Here is a 16426-nt window from a genome sequence, read left to right as displayed (position 1 = left end):
TTGTAACAAACCAGCACATGTGCTGGGGTCTTTGGGTGTCGGTGTAGTCGATAACGAACATTCTATGTGGATGTCGAACTACCCGAATATTGTAACCCGTGAGGTGACCAGCAATCTTGTCGTGCCTTAATGGAATAGAAGTGTTTCATGCCAAAAAAAGAACACAAGAAGCACCGGATGAAAAATGTTGACAAGAAAAAAAAACCATGCACATGATGATGTAAACAATAACAGGTAGATGAGATCCATCTTCAAAACTACATCAACAATATCACAGTTTCTGAACATTTCCGATAATATAACGGCAAATAATGTCGGCCAAATCTGGAGTATGTCAAATACAGTATAATTATTAGCGTTATACTAAACTGCAAAGTTACCAGATAGTTCTACAACTCCACACTTACATAGTAGTGCCACACTGCCATTGCAAATTCAGATCTCATCATACTAATACTCCAACTGATGTCACTTGTCCACTCAATGTCAACACCCAGCCAGTCCACAGCTCCTCTGTCGCAACAAGAGAACCATGGTTAGCATTTCGATCATGGAAACCAGTTGTTCAACGTTGGTAGGATGCAGATTAAGTAAGACTATTAAAGTATGGATATCTGCTGCAATAAAGCTTCTATTTTATATGATGAAATATGATTGAATGGAGCAGAAAACTGTTCAGCTCCGTTAATATTAGCACCAGGATGGATTGTGTTCTGAGCTAATATCATCGATCATGCATACCAGCAAATCTCAAATAATATGCCCCGTTCTTTTGAGCTACAAGTGAATACTCCTACCGTCCCAAGTTTTACACACCCTTTTCCACCGTCCACCGCATTCATCATCCAAAATATGGATGCTCAGACCTATGGCACTAGTAAAAGAAATGAGAAGTAAAAAAATGAAGGGACAGGGACTAGTGATGTTAACTCAAAGCTTGCAGCGGAGAGGGGTGAACCTACTGAAGATAAGCATAAAACTCAAGAAGGTATGAATCAAGATGGTGATGATAGAGTGGACTTGTCAGGAATTGATGGGGAAGAGGATGATTTGGTAGGCTCGCAATCATCAGTTAGCCTAGGCACAAAAGTGAACAACATACAAAATGGTAGACCAGTGAACACAAGTAAGATGGCAGTGGTTACAGAGGCTGATGGGGTGATTGATCAGAGATACAGTGACAGGCTGGCGTCTCAGAACAATGAGGACATTCCCATCATGGAGAGGGCAAAAAAACAGGGCTGCGGCAAAGAACTCGATTGCACCAAGGTGAAGGACAGCGCAAAGGATCGACTACGATGGCTCGCAAAGCTGGTGGAGCAAATCGCAACCGAGGTGTTCAGCAAACAGGAGGAGCTGGGTGTCATAGACCCCAAGACTGGCAATGTAGAAAAAAGTAGACAAGAAGACATTTTGACAAACAGAAAGACGAAGAACTGAAGTCGTCGAAGCCTGAAGCCTGGGAGAAAATACTTCAAGCGTGAGGGTCTGTAGCTCCAGGATCTGTTGCCCACCTATGCACCCCTTTTCTCTTCTGTATTCTCATCGTCTGGCTTAGGCTGTTTAGTTCCTTATTTGAAACAAACTCTCCATTGCATGGCGGGTTGGTGGCATTTCTGAGGTCTGTAGCAAACAACTTCTGGTTTCTCTTAATGGAAATCGGGGGAAACCCTTTAGTTCAATTTTTTTTTATCTCCCTCAACTCCCAAGGATTCCTACCCTACTTCATCATAAGCGTTTCCCATAATACAACTTGAAAATCACTCCTATATATTTGGCCACTCCTGTTAATGTCAACCAGTATGACATTTTTGTGTTCTTAACCAAGGAAACATAAATCCTATACCAAGTATCTTCACTGGGTCAAAAGCAAAACAATAGTTATAGTCTGACTTACTGACTACTCATAGAAATTTCAAACTAATATCAACTAAAAATAGAGAAGGGGAGATCAGAAAACAAAAAAATCACCTGTTAGGTTGCTTCATTTCACATCCCATCTACTTGGCCGCTTCCTTTTAGGAAGGTCTCGTCCTGAAGTTGGGACATGCACCTGCTGTTGTCGACTTGCAAGAAACTCTTCATAGTCTGAGTCACTCTCAGACTCACTGATCCATCCATAGCAGGGAAGCCTTGTGCGACCGCTTCCTGTAGCTGGCGGATGTGGCAATGCAGCTTTGGGAGCAGGTGGGTCAATGATCATGGGGACCAGTTGCTCTGTTTGCTCAACTGCAAACACAGTTTCAGATGGCACCTCATTGTGAACCTTCACAATTGGCATGTCGCTTTCTGGCGGTGCCCCCATCATTGCTCCTTCTTGTTGCTGCATTACAAACCAAGCGCATGTAAGAATTGGACAATATGCATGAGCTTTGTTGCTGGAGGGAATAACGAACATAAACTTATCATTAATAACCAAGGTCTTGCTTTAGAGAAAAATCAAAATTGTCACAAGTAACAGCAGTTTGTGCACGCTAAATTGTTTTATGTAATTACAGATGGATACCATGTCGCAGTTGCATTACAAAACTAAGTGAGAAAATACTACATAGTGCAATGCTAATTCATCAGTCAACTATATCACCTTGAAATCTCAAAAAAAATTTTAACTATATCACCTTGAAAGGAAACAGAGAAGACATCAACTGATATACTTATTTCTGCTACCATCATTGTCATTTTTATGAATAAACACACTTTTACGTGAAAAAGTGTAATTTTTTTAACACAAGACCAGCGAAGCAGATAAGCAGTGACAAGGAATCTTCAAAAGATCGAGGAAATTAAGAGAATGGCTGAACAAATCTAGTTGAAAAAAAGAGTGAAACGTCAACCATAAATATGTAACAACAAAATACCATTCTATAACATAAACATCTACTTAGCTTTCGAGATGCCATATTACCATGTTATTGTAGGTGCTTCGTATATACCACCTAAAACTATAGCAAGCACTAAAATAGCATTCTAAGACCAAGAACAAAGATCTTTGTTACATCATACCAACTAAGTGTGCAAATACGCAATCACCTGGTAGATGTAGGGGGGCATAATTTGAAGGTACTTTATATGAGGAACATGTTGGACAGTTGGAAAGCGGGCTGGTAAATTAGTAGCAAAGGCACACACTCCAAATCCAAATAAAAGCAGAGAGATTGATCTAATCTAGCAAGTATTATTGAGTAAGATTTTGTATTTTTTATATTTTGGCTTGGGCTGGCAGTAGGATTATTGCCTTATTGCCAACTAAAGCAACACATCCCTGCATATACTGAATGGCACACGCTGAACAATTACACGAACACGGATAAGCAGGGGAGGGAGCTGACCTGAGCCTCCACCTGCTGCTCCTCCTGCAGCAACTGCAGCTGCAGCTTCTCTTCCTGCTCCTGCTTCTCGAAGAGGGCTTCCTGCACTACGAGGTACCCGCTTTCCTCCAGGAACGGCCACCCTTTGTCCCCATACACATTCTAAACAGATGAGGGCAAATTAGTATGAGAATGACACCACAATATACAATAACAAGAAGGGAATCGGCCCGCGGGGGAATAAAAAGGGCAAAACGAAGCAGAAATAAAAGGGAGAAAGAAAAGAGGCGAACCTTGATGAGGTTATTGACGACTTTGCGGACGTCGGCCTTGTTGTAGCCCATCTGCGCAAAGTGGTCGATCGCGGCATCCATCCGCCCCTGCCCAGTCTTCTTCTGGCCCCCGACCATTGCTGAGCCCCGCTTGAGAGCGGCCGCGTCGCTCGTGCAGGAGAGGTGAACGGATGGCGGCTGTCGGAGTTGAGAAGGGAGTTGGCGTTCGCCGGTAGCGAGCTAGGGCTTTTGGTCTTGGTATAGCCGCCGCCGGAGTAAATGACAAAAAACTACCATAATTGTGCCATAAACACAATTGTCACATGACTACCATGTTTGGAGCACGGTCGCGACGCGGAGCACTGATTAAACGGATCAAGCGTGCTAACCATGTTTCTGGCAGCCCTGGCCCACCGTCAGAGCTGACGTGGCTAGCAGTCGACGGACGGCCGTTAGGGCGCGCGTTAGGGCAACTTCTGGTTGACTTTCCCCCAAATCGAACAGAAATGGAAGACGGAGGAGGCGGCGGCGACTGGTTCGGCGACCCAGGCGTGCACGGCGAATCTCCGGCGTATGATGGCATAGAGGGCTTTGTCCTACCCTCGCCGGTGCTGGAGCACGCGTCACTGGTGCTGCAGCTGACGCCACCAAGCCCACCGCGTCCAGAGTCGGAGAAGTGGTGGACATCTGAGGGCATGACGTCTCAGAATGACCCCATGAGCCATTACCTCTACAATGGTAGCGGGTAAGAGTTCTTTGCCCTCTGTAGACTACCTCTATGTTGGATTTTGCCCTCTGTAGAGTAATCCCCTGTTCCATTTTGCCCTAGTGTTATTTCTGGCAATAATGTTGGTAGGATGACGATGTAGATTGACTAGAATGTTAATTTGGATTATAGGGAGAAGGCAGAGATGTGGGAGCTCTATTTTCAATTTGATGGAGCAAAATTTGTTCACAAAACTTTACATAGGACAGACATAAGGTTTCTGAAATTGTTGTCCATCATGGAGGAAGAGGGATATGGTCTGTGTGATTCCTTATATTATGTTAAAAATGAAGGAGTAGGACTGAGTGGATTAGAGCTAGTGGACAACAATTATAAGGTTGATGAAATGCTAGTGAAGTATGCAAGTACAAAGAAACTGGTGCTCACTGTGATGAAGGACAATAGGAAAAGAGCAATTGTTTTATCACCATTGAAGAGAAAGCATGCAAGCACAATTGACCTTGATCCAGAGGAACAAGAGACAATTACACACCCTTTTATGAGCCAAGACAGTTCCTTTTGTGATGGTTGGCAGTCACAAATGGATGATCACAACTTTCCTCAGATGCACACACAGGAGAGTGTTAACTATGAGAAGGGTAAACATGTACTGGATATAGAGACATGTATGGAAGAAGAAGAAGAAGAGGAATCTGAAGATGAGGATGATAGTTGGCTATATCCAGGAAGATTTGACCCAGTAGCTGCAGAGAAGGCAAGAAGCACTACAAGAAAAGTTCTGATAGACAACGTCTCAAAATCGTCCGCAAAGGGGTATTTTTCGTCGCCTATGGGCCTAACCCGACGATATGGGTTCCGTTGTGGAAACTGCGTCAGGCAAAGTCCAACGACGATTTTTTCGGTCCGTCGCGCTTGGGCGCCCTTCCGCCACGGAAAATCGGACCGTTGCGGAAGTGTTTTCGGGAGCCCGTTGACTGCTGACGTCATGCAAACTGACACGTGGCAGACGCCGTTAACTGCCAGTTAACGGCGTTAACCGGCTGAAACCCCGTGGTAGATGGTAGGCCCACACGAGGCCTGCCACGTCTTAAGCGGGCCGGGCCAGATGACATAGTTTGACCGGTCAACTATATAGCTGGGCCGGTCCATTAGTTACGTGGGCCGGGCCTAACCTCTAATGTTGACTGGTCAAAAGTTAAATGGGCCGGCCCATTTAACATGTGGGGTCCACCTTACAGCAACTGGGCCGGCCCAAGAAGCAAGTGGGTCGGGCCAAAAACACAGGTGGGTCCCACTTGCCTGTTAAAAGGCCGGCCCATTTAGTGTGTGGGGTCCACCGTATAGCAAGTGGGCCGGCCCAACAAGCTAGTGGGCCGGGCCAAAAACACAGGTGGGTCCCACTTTCCTGTTAAAGGGCCGGCCCATTTAGTGTGTGGGGTCCACCATATATCAAGTGGGCCGGCCCAACAAGATAGTGGGCCGGGCCAAAAACACAGGTGGGACCCATCTTCCTGTTAAAGGGCCGCCCATTTAGTATGTGGGGTCCACAATATAGCAAGTGGGTGGCCCACCAAGATAGTGGGCGGGCCAAAAACACATGTGGCTCCCACATGCCGTTAATGGGCCGGCCCATTTGGTATGTGGGGTCCACCATGTAGAAAGTGGGCCGGCCCAACGAGATAGTGGGCCGGGCCAAAACACAGGTGGGTCCCACCATCCTATTAAAGGGCCGGCCCATTTGGTGTGTGGGGTCCACCATATAGAATGTGGGCCGGCCCATTTGGTATGTGGGGTCCACCATCTAGAAAGTGGGCCGGCCCAACAAGATAGTGGGCCGGGTCAAAACACAGGTGGGTCCCACCTTCCTATTAAAGGGCCGGCCCATTTACCATGTGGGACCACCATAGAGCAAGTGGGCCGGCCCAATAAGCATGTGGAGCCCACTATCGTGTAACCGGGCCGGCCTACTAAAGAAGTGGGCCGGCCCAAAATGAAAGTGGGTCCCACACTACTGTAAGTGGGCCGGCCCAATCTGTTGTAGGGCCCTACTTGTTTGACTAGTCAACTTGCATTAAATTTCATGAGCCTAAAATCTGATTTCAATGATACACACAATTACATACACAAATAAAACAAATAGGAAAATTACAAGGCAATTAATGTGCCCAAATAAAAAAATTACATAGAATCATTGAGGACTTCTATTAGCATCATCAATAACAGGTTGACATTTGGCAATCGCCTTGATTGAATCTTGTGTACTCTTTGTCAACATATCGACTACTGAGATCTTAAAGCGGCAATACCATGTCTTTTATAAAGTCTGACCTTGAGATATTCTTGTCTGATGAAAGAAATGGTCTAGGTTGACGGCTATGAGAAGATGCATCAGAAGAAAGATCAGAACTTTTTGTGGGCCTCACAGTTAATGAAGATTGCTTCATCACAACTGCATTCTGATAATAATGCAAAAAGAGTTAAACGATGAACTATGCAAACATTTATTATGCAATGTAGATATAAGATAATAACAAGTTGCATAAATAAGACATGTATGGAACTTGTACTAAGCACAAACTTACATCATAATGTTGCACGGTGGTCGCTACAGATCCTTTTTGGCGACTATCTTCTACTGATGACTGCTTCATTAAAACAGCCTTCTGGTAACATTGTAAACATAGTTACAACAATTAACTATTCAAACATGTATTACGCAATGTAGAGATCAGATAACAGCATGTAGCAGAAATAAGCACAAGATAAGATAAGATGCATGTACTAAGCACATACTGGCTCACTGCAGGTCCTTCTCTTGCGTGCACTAGTCGTGGTCAACATGCCTATCATTTTAGGTTCAGCCATCAAGTGAAATGCTAATCCTCCTGCTCCATTGTCCTTAATCTGTGTTTAGATATCACATTTAAGACCAAGTCAATTGGTTTCAAATAACAAAAAACTTGAGCTGCCAAATGAATAAGCCAATAGTTACCAGATATCAAATTAAAACCAACTAGATGTTGCTTTGCATGAGATACGAATTTCGAGACATTGATTTAGAGTAGGGTAATGCCAAGGTTTTACACATAAAGTAAAGCGGCATTAAGAATGACCAAATGTCGAGTTCAAATCACCCTCGAAGTTTCTCCAAGACAAGCATATCAAATAGGCAGAAACATAGTAAAGCATGAATGGCATTGCTATGGCAGGGTTCCAAGTGTTAATCTCTTGCATAAGGAACAATGCATATAGGTTATAGATAATAACGGAAGTAAACTGCCAAAATTACCAACCACGAACTCAGATTCCAACCTTACCTAGCGTCCCCGCTGTTAATGTTGGATGTTCTAATAAGTGGTTCGCATGATCAATCCCAAGGAAAAATAACATTGACAAGTCAGTCTACGATAATACAAAGACCAGACATGCACGCAAAGCAATAACTATATAAGCTAAAGACGAGGTATAAGAGCAAGCGATTGGAAATGCACATAGCATGATTATAAAAGCAAGTGTGAGAATAGCAGACACGAGAAAACAGCTAGCGGTGAGCTAATGACGTGGTATAAGAACAAGCAGATTGGAAATGCCCATAGCACGACTATAAAAGCGGTGCGACAATAGCATGCGGTACAAAAACAAGTTGGCAGCAAATGAATGGGTACAAGGCTATAAATATGTGGATGCACACAGTGTCGATAGAATGAACAGGATGGTAGCGACCGGATAATGCTTTTGTCTTGTACAACATTTAAACAAACTTCATGCGAAGCAACACATCAAGAAAGTTAACGGCATATGAGATCTGCAAATAACTACACAAAACATGGCTAAAGAAACACCGCGATCTAACGGGCCAGCGTACTAACCAAGCTGCGGCGGGGTGGACGGGGGCGGCAACTTGCATTCCAGCGGCGGCGAACGCGGGAGACGATGAATCGACCATGTTTCAGTAGAAGCGGGCGTTAGTGAAGCAGATCTGGTTGGCTGGCAAGGTATTCGGTGAAGTTGATACAGCCGGCTGCGGCGCGGGAGTCGGTGGCGAGGGCGGCGGTGAAGCCGATCCGTCGGTCGAGAGGTCGGCGGTGAAGCAGATCCGTCGGTGGCGAGGTCGGCGGTGAAGCAGATCCGTCGGTGACGAGGGCGGCGGGGAGCGGATCTCGGTGGGTGGACAGCCAACACGATCAAGGCTACTGCTTGTGGAGGAGTATGCCGGCGGCGACGAGATCTAGTCTTGTAGAGAGTCAGAGCTTTGGCTTGTGAGAGTATTTTTGAGCTAATGGGGCGAATGGTTGGTGGGTGGGTGTGGGCCTGTGGGGAGGGTTCGGGATCTAGGCAAGATATTTCATTGTTACCGAATGAGCCCTCCATGGTCGGTGGGTTGTAGCTTCCGGACCAGGGTTAAAAGGGTAAAACTGGTCACGGGATTTTCGAATGGATGCGGCGGGATGATTTGGCGCGTGGCCGAAATTTTCAGTTTCAAGCTACAGTACGAGCAGAACGACAAAAATAATGTTCTTCCCCAGGGAGCTCTCATTTCTTCCTCTTCTCTTTCTCTCTCGAGTCTCTCCCACTCCCCGGCTCCTCTCCCCCTTCTCTCCCGGCGGCCTCGCCGGCCGGAGACGAGGCCGACTTCTCTCTGTATATTGTACACCCTCCGAACTAAATTAATTGATTCAACTTTCCTTAGACGTGTATGTATCTAGAGTAAAAACATGTGTGGATACATCCATATTTAGATAAGCAAAGTTGAGTCAGCTAATTTGGATCCGAGGGAGTTAGTGTTGTTGTAAGCTTAGATCCAGTGTTTCCCATGAGCAGAATGGCGCAATGGAGTCGGGGATCTCGTCATCGGCTTCGAGATCGGCCTATGGTGAATACGGCGGATCTTGCCGGCCAAACCCCGATCTGGTGCCATCAATGTGATGGCGCTAACGGTGAGGCTTGCTTTGGTCAGTGCTTCAGATCTGGCCAATGGGGAAGTCAAGCTGCTAAAGTTCACAAGCTCGGGGCATACGACGGCGTCATCCGTCTTGCCCGTGCACATCTTGGACTTTCAGCGACCCTTCTCAGAGCCAATATGCCGTTCTTTGAGGCCCTTCTTCTCCTTCGTCCTGGCGACTACCGGCGACACCGTCCCAAGTGGTGCGTCCCCGGCGACGGAGTTGCTGGAAAGGATGCGGAGCAGAGATCTGATGTGCGGTCCAGAAGGACTCGATTGATTTTCTTCTATATGTTTTGGGGTCCTTTTTGTAAAGTTGCAGGTTCTATTAGTTATTGTCTAGTACTTTTGGTCCTCTATGTAATTTTTTGGACTAGTTTCCATTGGCACTGATAAACTTGAATTTTGACAAGTTCACGAGGAAAAAAATTCCTTTGCACATATGGCCTATCATGTATAAACATTCTTGAGATTTAAACTATATGTAATGTGCCATGCATTAACCCTAAACCATATATATGTAACTAACCCTAGCTGATCAAACCCTACTTAATTAAAACAAATAACCCTAAACTATACGCATGCACTTTATGCGCAAGGCGCGGGTGCCTCTAATAATGTGTGTGCGCACTCGATCGATGATCCCTAAACCTTATACAACCCTGAAACCCTAATCCCTAATCCCTAAACCCTAAACACTAAACCCTAGACCCTAAACCCTAACCCTAACCCTAAACCCTAATTAAACCCTATATATAGGCCAACGACACTTAATTGTGCATCAAGCAGGCCAGGGGTGCCTCGCGGTCCTCTAATTAAATTAAATGTGCCATGCATTAACCCTAAACCATATATATGTAACTAACCATAGCTAATCAACCCTACTTAATGAAAACACATAACCCTAAACTATACTAGCTAGCTGCTATAACCCGATCTAATAAAAACATGCTCTATATATAGCAGCTAGCTAGCAAACCGTAGATTAACACCAATTAATATATACATGGCCTATATCGATCATGTTGTATAACATATCCACGAGATTCATTAATTAATTATATAATTATCGTGATAAATTAATTAACTTTAATTTTGACAAGTTCTCTCGAATGAAAACACATTTGATTAAGTTGCCTCATAATATATATATATATAATTAGTGTGCATGCATGGCCTACCATGCATTCGTGCATATATTTTAATGTATATTTGAACATATTCTTGGGGATTTCAATCTCTCTCTCTCGATCATCTATATATCGTTGGTGGCCAAAAAACACACATATATATATATGCATGCAATTTATGCGTAAAGGCGCGGGTGCCTCTAATAATGTGTGTGCGCACTCGATCGATGATCCCTAAACCTTAAACAACCCTAAAACCCCTAAATCCCTAATCCCTAAACCCTAAACACCCTAAACACTAAACCCTAAACCCTAAACCCTAAACCTAACCCTAAACCCTAGCTAATCCTAAACCCCAATTAAACCCTATGTATATGCCAACGACACTTAATTGTGCATCGATCGAGCGGGTCATGGGTGCCTCGCGATCCTCTAATAAAATTAAATGTGCCATGCATTAACCATAAACCATATATATGTAACTAACCCTAGCTAATCAACCCTACTTAATTAAAACACATAACCCTAAACTATACTAGATATAACCCGATCTAATAAAAACATGCTCTATATATAGCAGCTAGCTAGCAAACCGTAGATTAACACCAATTAAAATATACATGGCCTATATCGATCATGTTGTATAACATATCCCTGAGATTCATTAATTAATTATATAATTATCGTGATAAATTAATTAACTTGAACTTTGACAAGTTCTCTCGAATGAAAACACATTTGATTAAGTTGCCTCATAATATATATATATATAATTAGTGTGCATGCATGGCCTACAATGCATTCGTGCATATATTTTAATGTATATTTGAACATATTCTTGGGGATTTCAATCTCTCTCTCTCTCTCTCGATCATCTATATATCGTTGGTGGCCCAAAAAACACACATATATATGCATGCAATTTATGCGTAAAGGCGCGGGTGCCTCTAATAATATAATGTGTGTGCGCACTCGATCGATGATCCCTAAACCTTAAACAACCCTAAAACCTTAAAATCCCTAATCCCTAAACCCTAAACACCCTAAACACTAAACCCTAAACCCTAGACCCTAAACATACCCTAACCCTAACCCTAACCCTAACCCTAAACCCTAGCTAATCCTAAACCCCAATTAAACCCTCTGTATAGGCCAACGACACTTAATTGTGCATCGATCGAGCGGGTCATGGGTGCCTCGATCGTGATCCTCTAATAAAATTAAATGTGTCGTGCATTAACCCTAAACCATATATATGTAACTAACCCTAGCTAATCAACCCTACTTAATTAAAACACATAACCCTAAACTATATATACTAGCTAGCTGCTATAACCCGATCTAATAAAAACATGCTCTATATATAGCAGCTAGCTAGCAAACCGTAGATTAACACCAATTAAAATATACATGGCCTATATCGATCATGTTGCATAACATATCCCTGAGATTCATTAATTAATTATATAATTATCGTCATAAATTAATTAACTTGAACTTTGACAAGTTCTCTCGAATGAAAACACATTTGATTAAGTTGCCTCGTAATATATATATAATTAGTGTGCATGCATGGCCTACAATGCATTCGTGCATATATTTTAATGTATATTTGAACATATTCTTGGGGATTTCAATCGATCTCTCTCTCGATCATCTATATATCGTTGGTGGCCCAAAAAACACACATATATATGCATGCAATTTATGCGTAACGGCGCGGGTGCCTCTAATAATGTGTGTGCGCACTCGATCGATGATCCCTAAACCTTAAACAACCCTAAAACCTTAAATCCCTAATCCCTAAACCCTAAACACTAAACCCTAAACCCTAGACCCTAAACGTACCCTAACCCTAACCCTAAACCCTAGCTAATCCTAAACCCCAATTAAACCCTATGTATAGGCCAACGACACTTAATTGTGCATCGATCGAGTGGGTCATGGGTGCCTCGTGATCCTCTAATAAAATTAAATGTGCCATGCATTAACCCTAAACCATATATATGTAACTAACCCTAGCTAATCAACCCTACTTAATTAACACACATAACCCTAAACTATACTAGCTAGCTATAACCCGATCTAATAAAAACATGCTCTATATATAGCAGCTAGCTAGCTAGCAAACCGTAGATTAACACCAATTAAAATATACATGGCCTATATCGATCATGTTGTATAACATATCCCTGAGAATCATTAATTAATTATATAATTATCGTGATAAATTAATTAACTTGAACTTTGACAAGTTCTCTCGAATGAAAACACATTTGATTAAGTTGCCTCATAATATATATATAATTAGTGTGCATGCATGGCCTACAATGCATTCGTGCATATATTTTAATGTATATTTGAACATATTCTTGGGGATTTCAATCGATCTCTCTCTCTCTCTCGATCATCTATATATCGTTGGTGGCCCAAAAAACACACATATATACGCATGCACTTGATGCGTAAAGGCGCGGGTGCCTCTAATAATGTGTGTGCGCACTCGATCGATGATCCCTAAACCTTAAACAACCCTAAAACCCTAATCCCTAATCCCCTAAACCCTAAACACCCTAAACACACTAAACCCTAGACCCTAAACACCCTAAACACTAAACCCTAAACCCTAGACCCTAAACACCGTAAACCCTAAACCATAAACCCTAAACCCTAAACCCTAAACCCTAAAACCATAAACCCTAAACACTAAACCCTAAACCCTATAAACACCCTAAACACTAATTAAAACCTAAACCCTAGACCCTAAACACTAAACCCTAAACCCTAGACCCTAAACACCGTAAACACTAAACCCTAAACACTAATTAAACCCTAAACCATAGACCCTAAACACTAGACCCTAAACCCTAGACCCTAAACACCCTAAACACTAAACCCTAGACCCTCTAAACACAGTAAACACTAAACCCTAAACCCTAGACCCTAGCGAAACACCCAAAACACTAAACCCTAAACCCAGCTAGCTAACCCTAAACCCTAATTAAACCCTATATATATAGGCCAACGACACTTAATTGTGCATCAAGCAGGCCAGGGGTGCCTCGCGGTCCTCTAGTTAAATTAAATGTGACATGCATTAACCCTAAACCATATATATATAACTAACCCCTAGCTAATCAAACCCTAGTTAATTAAAACACATAACCCTAAACTATACTAGCTATAACCCGATCTAATAAAAACATGCTCTATATATATAGCATGCAGCTAGCTAGCAAAAACGGTAGATTAAAACCAATTAATATATACATGGCCTATATATCGATCATATGTTGTATAACATCTCCCTGAGATTCATTAATTAATTATATAATTATCGATGATAAATTAATTAACTTGAATTTTGACAAGTTCTCTCGAATGAAAACACATTTGATTAAGTTTCCTCATAATATATATATAATTAGTGTGCATGCATGGCCTACCATATGCATGCATTAATTCGTGCATATATTTTAATATATATTTGAACATATTCTTGGGGGATTTCAATCTCTCTCTCTCGATCATCTATATGTCGTTGGTGGCCAAAAAACACACACATATACGCATGCACTTTATGCGCAAAGGCGCGTGTGCCTCTAATAATGTGTGTGTGCGCACTCGATCGATGATCCCTAAACCTTAAACAACCCTAAAACCCTAATCCCTAATCCCCTAAACCCTAAACACCCTAAACACACTAAACCCTAGACCCTAAAACACCCTAAACATGTACTAAACCCTAAACCCTAGACCCTAAACACCGTAAACCCTAAACCATAAACCCTAAACCCTAAACCCTAAACCCTAAAACCCTAAACCCTAAACCCTAAACCCTATAAACACCCTAAACACTAATTAAACCCTAAACCCTAGACCCTAAACACTAAACCCTAAACCCTAGACCCTAAACACCGTAAACACTAAACCCTAAACCCTAAACACCCTAAACACTAATTAAACCCTAAACCATAGACCCTAAACACTAGACCCTAAACCCTAGACCCTAAACACCCTAAACACTAAACCCTAGACCCTCTAAACACAGTAAACACTAAACACTAAACCCTAGACCCTAGCTAAACACCCAAAACACTAAACCCTAAACCCAGCTAGCTAACCCTAAACCCTAATTAAACCCTATATATATAGGCCAACGACACTTAATTGTGCATCAAGCAGGCTAGGTGCCTCGCGGTCCTCTAGTTAAATTAAATGTGACATGCATTAACCCTAAACCATATATATATAACTAACCCCTAGCTAATCAAACCCTAGTTAATTAAAACACATAACCCTAAACTATACTAGCTATAACCCGATCTAATAAAAACATGCTCTATATATAGCATGCAGCTAGCTAGCAAAAACGGTAGATTAAAACCAATTAATATATACATGGCCTATATATCGATCATATGTTGTATAACATCTCCCTGAGATTCATTAAATAATTATATAATTATCGATGATAAATTAATTAACTTGAATTTTGACAAGTTCTCTCGAATGAAAACACATTTGATTAAGTTTCCTCATAATATATATATAATTAGTGTGCATGCATGGCCTACCATGCATGCATTAATTCGTGCATATATTTTAATATATATTTGAACATATTCTTGGGGGATTTCAATCTCTCTCTCTCGATCATCTATATGTCGTTGGTGGCCAAAAAACACACACATATACGCATGCACTTTATGCGCAAAGCGCGTGTGCCTCTAATAATGTGTGTGTGCGCACTCGATCGATGATCCCTAAACCTTAAACCCTAAATAAACCCTAATCCCTAATCCCTAAACCCTAAACACCATAAACATTAAACCCTAAACCCTAACCTCCTAACCCTAAACCCTAAACCCTAATTAAACCCTATATATATAGGCCAACGACACTTAATTGTGCATCAAGCAGGCCAGGGGTGCCTCGCGGTCCTCTAATTAAATTAAATGTGCCATGCATATATATGTGTTTAATTTGGGGATTTCAATCGCTCTCTCGTATGTAGCTCTCTCTACCTCTATCTCTCTCTCTCTCTCTCTCTCTCTCTCTCTCTCGTTGGTGGCCAACAACACACACATGCACTTTGTGCGCAAAGGCATGCGCCTCTAATAATGTGTGCGCAGTCGATCGATCTAGTTTTGATTAATCATAGCACACAAATAAAGAAGTTGTATTTGAATCCACACAACCTATTAAAACACATAACCCCTAACATGGCCTAATTAATTAACCCTTCTCGATCTCTACCTAATTAGTGGAAATTGCACAAAATCAAAAGGGGTCCCTCACTAATTATGCATATCTCGCTAGATTGTGATAAACTTTTGCCACATATATATTTGGTGGATGGGTGCATCTTGGCATGTAAACAATTAGTGTTTGCAAATGGCGTTGTCAAAATTTATGTACAAATGATTTCTTTCCATCCAAAGTGCATAAAATGGGAGTTTTAATGAAGAAAGTACAAATAAAACAGCTCAACATGCTTCCACACCCCGATTTTCACACGAAGTAGAGCATATTTAAAGGATAATTCCAGAGTTTTACTATTTTTCAAGCAACTTTGCTAATTTTCCCCCACTCACATGACTTTATGTCGATTTAACGAAAATATGGCGAATTTAAACTACATGGGCGGGATAGTTTGAATTGTGCGCGCGGCAAAGGGAACCGCCTATTCCTCAACCTTGTGCACGGCAAATTACACACGCAACTCCATTAAACGCCACCTACCAACCTTAATTATCACCCCGGCGGCCCGGCCGCATGACCCCCCACCCACCCGTACACAACTTATCCCCGTCCGTGCGAAGAGCTTCCCCTCCCCGTCCCGTCCGTGCGAAGAAGAAGCTTCCCCTCCCCGTCGTTCTTCTCGAGACGCACCGGCGGTCAAGTTGATCCACGGTAGGGCTGCTATCTCTAGCTCAATCATGTATCGGGCAAGACAGCCTAACGATTTATATTTTCTTGATGCTGCTAAAAAAATTCGTCAGTATGCTCGAACTAATTGGCACTTTATAGTTTTCCGCTCGATT

The 16426-nt window shown here is 42.4% G+C and overlaps 1 protein-coding gene across 2 annotated transcripts; it reads right to left on the bottom strand.

The window, feature by feature from the left end:
- Positions 1-221: 221 nt before the first annotated feature.
- On the bottom strand, positions 222-3848 carry LOC127321427 (uncharacterized). 2 transcript variants are annotated; one of them, XM_051350468.2, is made up of 5 exons: positions 3602-3848; positions 3330-3470; positions 2255-2323; positions 1972-2175; positions 222-513 (listed from the first exon to the last, which is right to left on the bottom strand). In XM_051350468.2, exons 1-4 carry the CDS (start codon positions 3716-3718, stop codon positions 1990-1992), a joined length of 513 nt encoding a protein of 170 aa, XP_051206428.1. In that variant the 5' UTR covers positions 3719-3848; the 3' UTR covers positions 222-513; positions 1972-1989. The 2 variants fall into 2 exon arrangements, with proteins under 2 accessions (XP_051206428.1, XP_051206427.1); XM_051350467.2 differs by having other exon boundaries at positions 1972-2323.
- Between the last annotated feature and the right edge of the window lie 12578 nt (positions 3849-16426).

The sequence above is a fragment of the Lolium perenne genome, chromosome 5, assembly GCF_019359855.2.
Source record: "Lolium perenne isolate Kyuss_39 chromosome 5, Kyuss_2.0, whole genome shotgun sequence".
NCBI lineage: Eukaryota > Viridiplantae > Streptophyta > Magnoliopsida > Poales > Poaceae > Lolium > Lolium perenne.
Note: the sequence above shows the minus strand (reverse complement) of the source record. Positions and strands in the feature narration are given on the sequence as shown.

Excerpts from the sequence above, each read along its gene's own strand:
- LOC127321427 (XM_051350467.2), bottom strand. The coding sequence starts at position 3,718 with ATGGTCGGGGGCCAGAAGAAGACTGGGCAGGGGCGGATGGATGCCGCG. Across the intron at positions 3,471-3,601 it reads TCGTCAATAACCTCATCAAG|AATGTGTATGGGGACAAAGG; the intron begins GTTCGCCTCTTT and ends TCATCTGTTTAG. Across the intron at positions 2,324-3,329 it reads AGCAGCAGGTGGAGGCTCAG|CAACAAGAAGGAGCAATGAT; the intron begins GTCAGCTCCCTC and ends TTTGTAATGCAG.